Source organism: Vipera berus (genome assembly GCF_964194415.1).
Source record: "Vipera berus genome assembly, chromosome: 3".
Classification (NCBI taxonomy): domain Eukaryota; kingdom Metazoa; phylum Chordata; class Lepidosauria; order Squamata; family Viperidae; genus Vipera; species Vipera berus.
Genome location: NC_138204.1, coordinates 122,637,723 through 122,650,295, shown reverse-complemented (window position 1 = coordinate 122,650,295; position 12,573 = coordinate 122,637,723). Strand labels below are relative to the sequence as shown.

The following is a 12,573-nucleotide window of genomic DNA, read 5'->3' as shown; positions in this document are numbered from 1 at the left end:
TTGGGCGCCTCCCCAAACCTCCCCAAACCTCGGCAGGTCTCCGTTCCTCCTGCCGACCTTTGGGGAGGTTTGGGCGCCTCCCCAAACCTCCCCAAACCTCGGCAGGTCTCCGTTCCTCCTGCCGACCTTTGGGGAGGTTTGGGCGCCTCCCCAAACCTCCCCAAACCTCTGCAGGTCTCCGTTCCTGCGCACAGACCTGCCGACCTTTGGGGAGGTTTGGGCGCCTCCCCAAACCTCCCCAAACCTCTGCAGGTCTCCGTTCCTCCTGCCGACCTTTGGGGAGGTTTGGGCGCCTCCCCAAACCTCCCCAAACCTCGGCAGGACTCCGTTCCTCCTGCCGACCTTTGGGGAGGTTTGGGCGCCTCCCCAAACCTCGGCAGGTCTCCGTTCCTCCGCGCAGACCTGCCGACCTTTGGGGAGGTTTGGGCGCCTCCCCAAACCTCGGCAGGTCTCCGTTCCTCCTGCCGACCTTTGGGGAGGTTTGGGCGCCTCCCCAAACCTCCCCAAACCTCGGCAGATCTCCGTTCCTCCTGCCGACCTTTGGGGAGGTTTGGGCGCCTCCCCAAACCTCGGCAGGTCTCTGTTCCTCCGCGCAGACCTGCCGACCTTTGGGGAGGTTTGGGCGCCTCCCCAAACCTCCCCAAACCTCGGCAGGTCTCCGTTCCTCCGCGCAGACCTGCCGACGTTTGGGGAGGCGCCCAAACCTCCCCAAAGGTCGGCAGGAGGAACGGAGACCTGCCGAGGTTTGGGGAGGTTTGGGGAGGCGCCCAAACCTCCCCAAAGGTCGGCAGGAAGAACGGAGACCTGCCGAGGTTTGGGGAGGTTTGGGGAGGCGCCCAAACCTCCCCAAAGGTCGGCAGGTCTGCACGGAGGAACGGAGACCTGCCGAGGTTTGGGGAGGTTTGGGGAGGCGCCCAAACCTCCCCAAACAGGAACGGAGACCTGCCGAGGTTTGGGGAGGTTTGGGGAGGCGCCCAAACCTCCCCAAACGTTGGCAGGTCTGCGCGGAGGAACGGAGACCTGCCGAGGTTTGGGGAGGTTTGGGGAGGCGCCCAAACCTCCCCAAACAGGAACGGAGACCTGCCGAGGTTTGGGGAGGTTTGGGGAGGCGCCCAAACCTCCCCAAACCTCGGCAGGTCTGTGTGGAGGAACGGAGACCTGCCGAGGTTTGGGGAGGCGCCCAAACCTCCCCAAAGGTCGGCAGGAAGAACGGAGACCTGCCGAGGTTTGGGGAGGTTTGGGTAGGCGCCCAAACCTCCCCAAACGTCGGCAGGTCTGCGCGGAGGAACGGAGACCTGCCGAGGTTTGGGGAGGCGCCCAAACCTCCCCAAACAGGAACGGAGACCTGCCGAGGTTTGGGGAGGTTTGGGGAGGCGCCCAAACCTCCCCAAACGTCGGCAGGTCTGCGCGGAGGAACGGAGACCTGCCGAGGTTTGGGGAGGCGCCCAAACCTCCCCAAACAGGAACGGAGACCTGCCGAGGTTTGGGGAGGTTTGGGGAGGCGCCCAAACCTCCCCAAACGTCGGCAGGTCTGCGCGGAGGAACGGAGACCTGCCGAGGTTTGGGGAGGCGCCCAAACCTCCCCAAAGGTCGGCAGGAAGAACGGAGACCTGCCGAGGTTTGGGGAGGTTTGGGGAGGTGCCCAAACCTCCCCAAAGGTCGGCAGGTCTGCGCGGAGGAACGGAGACCTGCCGAGGTTTGGGGAGGTTTGGGGAGGCGCCCAAACCTCCCCAAACAGGAACGGAGACCTGCCGAGGTTTGGGGAGGTTTGGGGAGGCGCCCAAACCTCCCCAAACGTCGGCAGGTCTGCGCGGAGGAACGGAGACCTGCCAAGGTTTGGGGAGGTTTGGGGTGGCGTCCAAACCTCCCCAAACAGGAACGGAGACCTGCCGAGGTTTGGGGAGGTTTGGGGAGGCGCCCAAACCTCCCCAAACGTCGGCAGGTCTGCGCGGAGGAACGGAGACCTGCCGAGGTTTGGGGAGGTGCCCAAACCTCCCCAAAGGTTGGCAGGAGGAACGGAGACCTGCCGAGGTTTGGGGAGGTTTGGGGAGGCGCCCAAACCTCCCCAAACGTCGGCAGGTCTGCGCGGAGGAACGGAGACCTGCCGAGGTTTGGGGAGGTTTGGGGAGGCGCCCAAACCTCCCCAAAGGTCGGCAGGAGGAACGGAGACCTGCCGAGGTTTGGGGAGGTTTGGGGAGGCGCCCAAACCTCCCCAAAGGTCGGCAGGAGGAACGGAGACCTGCCGAGGTTTGGGGAGGTTTGGGGAGGCGCCCAAACCTCCCCAAAGGTCGGCAGGAAGAACGGAGACCTGCCGAGGTTTGGGGAGGCGCCCAAACCTCCCCAAACGTCGGCAGGTCTGCGCGGAGGAACGGAGACCTGCCGAGGTTTGGGGAGGTTTGGGGAGGCGCCCAAACCTCCCCAAACAGGAACGGAGACCTGCCGAGGTTTGGGGACGTTTGGGGAGGCGCCCAAACCTCCCCAAACGTCGGCAGGTCTGTGCGGAGGAACGGAGACCTGCCGAGGTTTGGGGAGGTGCCCAAACCTCCCCAAACGTCGGCAGGAGGAACGGAGACCTGCCGAAGTTTGGGGAGGTTTGGGGAGGCGCCCAAACCTCCCCAAACGTCGGCAGGTCTGCGCGGAGGAACGGAGACCTGCCGAGGTTTGGGGAGGTTTGGGGAGGCGCCCAAACCTCCCCAAAGGTCGGCAGGAGGAACGGAGACCTGCCGAGGTTTGGGGAGGCGCCCAAACCTCCCCAAAGGTCGGCAGGAGGAACGGAGACCTGCCGAGGTTTGGGGAGGTTTGGGGAGGCGCCCAAACCTCCCCAAAGGTCGGCAGGAGGAACGGAGACCTGCCGAGGTTTGGGGAGGTTTGGGGAGGCGCCCAAACCTCCCCAAAGGTCGGCAGGAGGAACGGAGACCTGCCGAGGTTTGGGGAGGTTTGGGGAGGCGCCCAAACCTCCCCAAAGGTCGGCAGGAGGAACGGAGACCTGCCGAGGTTTGGGGAGGTTTGGGGAGGCGCCCAAACCTCCCCAAACGTCGGCAGGTCTGCGCGGAGGAACGGAGACCTGCTGAGGTTTGGGGAGGCGCCCAAACCTCCCCAAACGTCGGCAGGTCTCCGTTCCTCCGCGCCCTGCCTGCCTGCTTCTTTCCGCTGCGGAAAGAAGCAGGCAGGCAAGGCGCGGAGGTCCGGAGACCTGCCGACGTTTGGGGAGGTTTGGGGAGGTGCGCGCGCACCTCCCCAAACCTCCCCAAACTTCGGCAGGTCTCCGGATGGCGGTGGCTTGGGAGAGGTGCGCGCGATCCCGGAAGCACCAAAGCCTCGGCCGCGCACAAGTCCTCGGTAAGTTTTTTGTTGAATGGAGTATAAGCCGAAGTGGAATTTTTCAGCCCAAAAAGTGGGCTGAAAAATTCGGCTTATACTCAAGTATATACGGTAATAAAAGTGACCACCTATAATAATGTGATCAATTTTCATTCACAAACATTTATTCTTTTCCCTTTTATAAGATCCAACACACTTTCAATCATCCAACCCTTTTAAGAATAAGGATTTAAAAGCAATCTGATATTAGCCAGATCTCTCTCTCTCCCTCCCTCTTAATTATTACTTCTCCGGATGTTTTAGTTTTATGAACAAAAAAGCAACTGCTCAAACTGCAAAATATTTTTTAACCTTCCTGTGAAACAAATCCATTCTGAATGAAGTTAATTCTCCAGAAGGAGCAGTAAATAGCTTCAGCATAGTTCTGACCTCAATTTTTTTTTCTGGTTTTCCAGATTGGATCAATGGCCACAAACATCTTTTTATCAGCTTTGGCTGATACCTATTGTTGATTTCTGAAAATAAAGTAACTTTAAACTATTATTTCATCTATCGCTAAATTCCAAGCTATAATGTCTTAAGAATATTTTATGTTTTAAGAGGTTTTTGTTAATCCTAACCCTAGCATTTCAGCTGATACAAAATTTGGCAAAAGATTGGGCTCAAGAAGAAAGCAGAGAAAATTCCACACCTGTACTTAAACCACTACATTGGTTGCTACTTCACTTCTGGGCAAAATACAAATCACTAAGCATCCTTTGCTTATTGATATCATCTAAGGAATTTCTCCTACAGTTACAATGAGCTCATCTAAGGGCTACCCAGGATCAAGTCTTCTGTATTGCTGTCCAAACTCTGAAAGTAGTTCCCCACAGAAGTTAACATTTTTATCACCTTAAAAAAACTTTAAATGCATAAATAGGCTTCTGGCTATTTATTTTAATTATTTTACTTGCTTTTATTGCTTTTAACCCTTTTAAACTGTTTTGATGTTTTTATTCAAAGCTGCCTAGACCTTAATATCTGCAGCATGCTAAGTTGAATATAAATAAAATATTCCACAAAGGATCAAAAAATAAAGTTTTAATTATAGCAGATTTTGTTTGTTTACAGTACTTGTAAGATGCTCTAATAAACAGTACATAGCGGTTAAACAAGGAATAATATTTCAAGGTAGAAAAAAATTCTACTTCATATTAGTGATTTTTTTCCCCTCAGGTTGGGCCATGTACAACTTCAAGAGAGAAAGGGAGAAAAAGGGAAGCAAATGACCATTTTTCCAAGTGTTAAGTGTAATCTCATTTTGTAAGATTCTTCCTAAACTACTGACATATCATCCTTTGATTAGTCCTGCTTCCTTCCTCATTTTTTATGATATGCTATATTCGATCCCGTACTAGAACATGCAGTTGCTTTTCAAATTACAACAAAATTTCAAGATACATGCCTTCACTAATTATGCATAAAGGTAAAGGTAAAGGTTCCCCCGCACATGCGTGCTAGTCGTTTCTGACTCTAGGGGCCGGTGCTCATCTCCGTTTCAAAGCCGAAGAGCCAGAGTTTGTCCGAGGACGTCTCCGTGGTCATGTGGCCGGCATGACTAGACGCCAAAGGCGCACGGAACGCCGTTACCTTCCCACCGTAGTGGTCCCTTGTTGAGAGTGTGGTGGCGCATCAGCTCCCTCTGGTCCTGGATGAAGCGGATTATCTAGACCCGTACCAATCGGGTTTCAGGCCCGGGTACAGCACGGAGACGGCATTGGTCGCTCTGGTGAATGATCTCTGGAGGGCTCGGGACAGGGGATATTCCTCTGTCCTAGTCCTATTAGACCTCTCAGCGGCTTTCGATACCATCGACCATGGTATCTTGCTGCGGCGTCTCAGGGGATTGGGAGTGGGAGGCACGGTTTTGCAGTGGTTCTCCTCCTATCTCCTGGGACGTTCGCAGTCGGTGTTGACAGGGGGGCAGAGGTCGACCTCGAGGTCTCTCGTTTGTGGAGTTCCTCAGGGGTCGGTCCTCTCGCCTCTCCTGTTCAACATCTATATGAAACCGCTGGGTGAGATCATTCGTGGCTTTGGAGTTGGGTATCATCAGTACGCTGATGATACCCAGCTTTTCATTTCGACCCCAAACCACCCCAGTGATGCCCTCGACGTGATGTCCCGTTGCCTGGAGGCGGTTTGGGTCTGGATGGGGAGGAACAGACTTCAACTCAACCCCGACAAGACTGAGTGGCTTTGCATACCGGCATACCGGGTTATTCAGGATATTCCATCTCTCTCTATGGGGGGTGAACTATTACCCCCCGTAGATAGGGCTCGCAACTTGGGAGTCCTCCTAGATTCACGGCTCACTCTGGAAGACCACATAGTGGCTGTGACTAGGGGGGCCTTCGCCCAGGTTCACCTGGTGCGCCAGTTACGGCCCTATCTAGACCGGGATGACTTATGTACGGTCACTCACGCGCTTGTGACCTCTCGTCTAGACTACTGCAACGCTCTCTACATGGGGCTGCCCTTGAGGACCACTCGGAGGCTCCAACTGGTACAGAATGCAGCCGCAAGAGTTGTGTTGGGAGTCTCCCGATACTCCCATGTTACACCTCTGCTCCGTGAGCTGCATTGGTTGCCAGTTGTCTTCCGGGTGAGATTCAAGGTACTGGTAATGATGTTTAAGGCCCTACATGGCATGGGTCCGGAGTACCTTAGGGAACACCTGCTGCCGGCATCAACTTCCCTCCGCCCTGTGCGTTTCCACAGAGAGGGCCTCCTCAGGGTGCCACCGATCAGAGAATGTTGATTGGTGGCCCCCAGGGGGAGGTCCTTCTCTGTGGGCGCCCCGGAGCTATGGAATCGGTTACCGGTTGAGCTCCGGATGGCGCCCGACCTTCGCTCCTTCCGCCGCGATCTAAAGACATTCTTATTTGAACAAGCCGGCCTGGCCTGATGGGGGATGGGGGGGGTTTACTGTTATTTTAATATCTGTATTTACTGTTTTTAGTTGGGCATATATTTAATCCCTGTTAACTTTTGTATCTCTGTATTTTTTATGCTTGCCCTGTTCACCGCCCTGAGTCCTCCGGGAGAAGGGCGGTATATAAATAAAATTATTATTATTATTATTATTATTATTATTATTATTATTATTATTATTATTATTATTATTATTATTATTATTATTATTATTATTATTATTATTATTTTTCTACTTGCATTTTTACGTGCTTTCGAACTGCTAGGTTGGCAGAAGCTGGGACGAGTATCAGGCGCTCACTCTGTTATGCGGCACTCGGGATTCGACCCGCCAAACTGCCGACCTTCTGATCGACAAGCTCAGCGTCCTAACCCACTGAGCCACCGCGTCCCAATAATTATGCCTAATTTCAGTTAAAAGTAATATACTTTTCCTTCCTTCCTCCCTCCCTTCCTCCTTCCCTCTGCTAGCTTCCAGGTAAATTACATTCCATTATGCTTTCCATTATGATTTTTTCCTAAGAAATAAAGCTCCTTTAACAGATTTAGATCTGGACCTAGGTCCTATTTGGTAGATTTTAATTTATATATTGTACGAAAAATTGGCACATGCCAAATCACACAGAATGTCACTAAACGTTTACAATCAAGTGAAGAAACACAGCCTGAATATATAAGGTTTTTTTTTTTAAAAAAAAAATGTTGCTTAAATGTCTCTCAGTGATTAAGAAGCTGGAATACATATTCCCATTTGTTTTGGGAATAAAGGAAATTTCCAATTATTTATCAAAGAAGATATAACTGCCCCAGGCACCGGGGGGGGGGGGGGAGGAAGGGGAAGGGGAGGGGAAGTGAAAAAAACACTAAAAGTGGAAAGGGAGAGATGAAACTATACAAAGGAAATAAAACTGGGCTATATGAAATGAAGCGGAAGCAGCTTTAAATATGGAGAAAGTACATATTTATAGGATTGAAAAGAAAATAATAAAATAATTTACCGTATTTTTCGGACCATAAGACGCACCCAGTTTTTAGAGCAGGAAAACAAGAAAAAAAAATTCTTTCTCCTTCTCTCTCTCTCTCCCTCTTTCTCTCTCTCTCTCTTTCTCTCCCTCCCTCTCCCATTGTCCCTTCCTTCCTTCCTTCCTTCCTTCCTTCCTTCCCTCCCTCTTTGTCCTTCCCTCTCTGCATTAGAGCAGTACCCGCGGAGGCGGCCCTGCAGCCCGGCTTTCTCTTGCAGAAAGCAAGCTGAAACGGAGTGAGGGAGATTGCCAGAAATGCGAATCGGCCGATCTCGCGCTCCTGCAAACTCCCTCGCTCAGTTTCAGCTTCCCTTGCTAAAAGAGAAAGCAGGCTGAAACGAGGCAGATTGCAGCAGCGCGAGATCAGCCGATTCGCATTCCTGGCAATCTGCCTCACTCCGTTTCAGCCTGCTTTCTCTTGTAGCAAGGGAAGCTGAAACCGAGCGAGGGAGAGTGCAGGAGCGTGAGATCGGCGTTTCTCAGCACGTGCCGATTCGTGCTCCTGGCAATCTCCCTTGCTTTCCACTTGCGGAGGTTGGGGCTGGCCATACGGATCACCTTCGGACCATAAGACGCACCCTCGTTTTTCCCCCCACTTTTGGGGGAAAAAAGTGTGTCTTATGGTCCGAAAAATACGGTACCCAAGACTTAAAATGGCAGGAAATGGATCTTTCCAAGAAGAGCAGAGGCAGAAACTCCGTACCTGAAGGTGTTTTGAGAAGTTACGGTTCCCTTTCAGAAGAAACATCCCCTTCAGCCCCACTGCTTGCACTTGGATCATTTTTACTTCTAGGAAGATTTCGTTCTCTGCTTGATTCAGAAGGGACCTTCATTCTGGTTTTCTCTTTCCTCTGCTGTTGTTTCTCAAGCTTTGCTAACTGTTGCAAAGGAAAGATGGAAAAGCACATTTGTGAATGGAGATAAACGGAAGCAGTGCAACAGCACAGACAATGTCTTAAGTTTTCGAAACACTATGTTAGCCTTTTGCAGCAAAACAAGATAAAAAGTAAAGAACAGGAAGTTTTTGTAAGATTACACCAATGCTCTTCATCAGATGTATGGGGATTTAGATCTCAAGAGAGGAACATTTTATAAGCACAAGCTTGTGGGACTGGGGGAACATGGCAGAACGTTTATGAAAAAGGCTAAAGGCAGAGAGCTAATAAATATTTTGGAGGCTGGAGATAGTAACCATTCTTACTTCTAAGGGAAGTGCCTGTGTCTACTGCAACCTATTTTATTGCAATAAAAACACCAATAAATCAATGAGCTTATTGTCCTGAAAAAAAAATGCAATTTGATAGGATAAAGTGAGGGAGGAGGAAATCATAGAGAGAAAGGGCAGGGCAGTACTGCATAAAACAGCAGTTAGACACGATGCAGACATTCTTGCAGGGAATAGTTAACATATCTTGTTTGATAAATTCCATCAGAAAGGCTATTGAAATTCTTCTAACAACTTTCACCTCTGTTGTTTCTGGGACTTTTCTCACATATCGCCACTCTGGGGTCAGAGAAAGAATGTCCGTGAAATTAGTATGCTTTCCAAGAATGTTTAGGAATTGCCATTTTATTTCAATTGAGTCCACTGATCCTGTTGCACAACGACTGGCTATTTTGCTCAGCTTAGAGCACCGTGAGGAATTGATAACAGATCTCATTTGCCGTTGATAGTGAGCAAATATATGTACCTTGATTTGGTAGGTGATGTTTATTAGACCTTGAAATGGTGTGAGCAGACAAAATATATAGTGAAAATAAGTGAAGATTTGCCACCAAAATCTTTTTAAAAGGATTGGCCAAGATGATCTATAAATCACCAAAGATATGTTTGACAGCACTGCATAAAACACTGTAAATTGATCGTTTCCATATCTCTCAGAAATATTATGCACTCTAATTTTTTTTGTTAGGAAACACAAGCAACCACATACTTCTGGGATTCTGCTAAAATATAAAAATCAAATCAATTCTAATAATAATAAAGATTGCCTGCTATATCAGTTATAACAGTAATAGTAATAATATGGAAAAAAGAAACCAGAATAATGACCAGACTAGCTAAACTTTAAACTGAACCAATTTTTTTTTAATCCCATTTATATCCCGCCAATCTCCGAAGACTCAGGGCGGCTTACAATTTAAGCACAAACCAATGTGCTTAGCAATAGCCTTCATTCTATGTATATGCCTGCTTATTAGGGCTTTCGCCCCCCCCCCAGCAGCATTATTACAAAGTCAGCTTATTGCCCCCAACAATCTGGGTCCTCATTTTACCTACCTCGGAAGGAAGGAAGGCAGAGTCAACCTTGAGCCTGGTGGGATGCGAACCTGCAATAATTGCAGGCAGCTGGTGTTACTTAAGGAGGCATTAGCCCACTGCTCCACCAAGGCTAAGTTCCACACATTTAAAACACTCCAGTAAAAAATTTAAATAAACCGACAGGAAGCTAATATTACTCAGAACTCCTGCCCTGTCAAAAAAATATGCAAGTGACAGATGTTCACTTAATGATTTCCCATAATTAAGATCATCCTGTAATGAAAATCTTTAAATAGAATCCTGCCAATGTATACTCATCATTACAAGACTGTTATTACAACTTATTTACGTGTGTGTGTGTGTCTCTGTGTGTGTGTGTCTGTGTGTCTGTGTCTGTGTGTGTGTGAACATTTCCAGAACAGACTCCTTGGCAATTCTACTTTGTCACAGCATATCTCGAAATGTCAGTCTGTAATAGCACAGCCTTGTTTCCAACAGGCAATACAAATATATGGGATTTGTACAATAGTTATACTGCAGAATAGGCATTGAATATTAAAATGATTTTTTCCAGTAATAGTATTAAAAGAGTATCTTTCTAGTAAGTGTAGTAATTTTCTTGAAGTGTTACAGCTCCTCATATATCACTGATGTGATTTCTCCAACTCTTTACAGTTCCTAGGTACCAAGCCCTAGCCAAAAGACTAGAGGATGATTTATTATTATTTTCTTTCAAAGCACTTATTTAGAAACAAGCTTGAGAAGAAGCAAACAACTTGAGGCTATTATTTTCTTTCAATGTTTTTATTTAGAAAGAAATTAATTAAGTAACAATAGCAAGCATGTTGGAAGGTTTCTTTATGGGAATAAACTGCTCCTAGAAAGTGTAGACAGGGTAAATGTAAAATTCCAGTATTTGCTTATTTATAATTCAACCATATCAAATATGGGTTTCAATGGATTCAGTAGACTAGAGCAGTCTGAAATGCAACCCAAGCTGAAAATCTTGTACAGATTTTATGGTTAGGACTTCAGATGCATAGGAAAGTGCTGACACCATTTCATATTAGGGAAAAGAACAGCAATCAGGAACAACGTATTTGGGTTGTGATATTACATTTTCTTTCAAAACACAACAAACCAGAATGTAAGAATCACATCTAATTAAAGGTATTTTTGCAGCAGCTAATTCATGCAGAATAACCAATGCAGTTATAGTATAAAGTGGTAAGTTTTGATTATCTATTTTTAATACTTTGATCAGATTTTTGTATTTGATATGTATTAATATGCACAGAGCTGAAACTTTAAAACACTAGTATAAGCCTAATTTAGCACAAGCAGATGTCAGTAAACCACTACTAACCACCTATCTGAGAAATGATATGTCTCAGTTAATACTATATTCTTACATGACTCTGTGGTATCTAAAATTAATACATGCGATAGCAGTGCAATTCACTGAAAATGTTGCTCTGTTAACTATTTGAGCAAAAAGAGCCACTCATAAGACAAATAAGGGCCAGATCAGTGAAAGACTTGAAAGATAGCACAGAAGCAAACAGTAAATCCCTGATGGAAATAACTGTTCACAGAACATAGAATATGATATATTCTATAATACAATGTAATAAGGCACGCATACCACAAATCTACTGGATCCATTACATATCAGGTCTAGCATTTCCCATTAGCTTAAATTAAATAGGAATGACTTCCTCTTTTTCATTCAGACTTCTGTCAGCATTCATTTTTCTAGTTATCCTCTCTTATAACACAGTGTTCGTAAAGTGCATTGAGATTATTGACAGATATATAAAACTATTAAACACTCTAAGTATCCTAACTCATAAACATAAAAATAAACTCATGATTTTGTAACAGTGCTATGGCAACATATAAAACTGCAGCTGAAAAGAAGCAACAGCAATAAAGATCCAAAAATATCACAGCCCTAATTTATCATTCTTCCATGGATGTTGTTGCAGTGATATTTTCATAACACGTTTTTAATACTCTCAAAGAGAATCCTCATGTTTTAAAATAATTATTGTCCAGAAGAGGATTAGCTATTCTCAGGTCAGAATAAAAAGATGAGGCCTGCAGAACATAGTAAGGCTTTTCAAATCAACATACGTACTATCTCAAAATAGGTAGGTAAAGAAAACCACTACTATAACATACTTGTTTAGAGTCAACAGGGGCTGCAGGAGACTCCAGTTCAATGGTCACAGGTCCATCATTCTGAATATGTACCTGCATGTATTCGCCAAATTTGCCATCTGAAAAATTATAGAGTTGGATGGCAAAAAGAGAAAGGGTACTTATCCATAAACAATATTTAATTCTTTTGTTAAAGTCATAATATCTCTATCATTCATTCAAACCAAAAACATAATGAGCAGCATTAAATCTTGACTTTTAAAATACTTTTATTAAAAAAAAAGAATTATAATTCAAGCGTAATAAATTATGAAGTAAGTATAGCGATTTCTATAGGAATCTAGCTTACTGCCTGAGAAAGATTTCAATTCATCAGTTAATTTTTGCCTTACCTTTAATTAATTCTGGCTTGTACGATTTGCGAAGGTGCTCTAAAAAACTGTTGTAGAAAGATTCTGCTTGGTCAGAAGGCATTGCCATATGATAATCTGGTTTATTTCCTTTCAGGATACATTGAAGAGTAAACTGGCTAACACACAGCACTTCATACTGCTTATCCATCACACTTTTAGACCAGTGTTTCCCACTTTCATCTTCAAACACACGAAGATTTAATATCTTTCGAACCCTGTATGAAAAGTCAGAGGCCTTTATGGAACTGTTCAATATTCTACATATACTGTATATTGTACATTGTTTTCTATAAATATAAAGACCAGAAAATGGGGAGGAAAGATAATATAAAGAGATTTACAGTAGATGTAGATTCCATGCATAACGACTGGTCCATAAATTTAGAAAATATCATTTACTTAAGTAAAACATATTTAA

The 12,573-nt window shown here is 46.3% G+C and overlaps 1 protein-coding gene across 4 annotated transcripts in view; it reads right to left on the bottom strand.

Annotated features, from left to right (window-relative positions):
- The window catches only part of DTD1 (D-aminoacyl-tRNA deacylase 1), a 52,218-nt gene that overhangs the window by 28,483 nt on the left and 11,162 nt on the right, over positions 1 to 12,573 (bottom strand). For all 4 annotated transcript variants that reach the window (XR_014026121.1, XR_014026122.1, XR_014026123.1 and 1 more), the window contains exons 3-5: positions 12,135 to 12,370; positions 11,764 to 11,861; positions 8,020 to 8,194 (exon numbers count right to left, since the gene is read on the bottom strand). Coding sequence is in view for 1 of the 4 variants with exons in the window: in XM_081325256.1 (XP_081181382.1) it covers positions 8,039 to 8,194; positions 11,764 to 11,861; positions 12,135 to 12,370 (490 nt within the window). In the remaining 3 variants the exon portion in view is untranslated. The remainder of the gene's footprint in view (positions 1 to 8,019; positions 8,195 to 11,763; positions 11,862 to 12,134; positions 12,371 to 12,573) is intronic.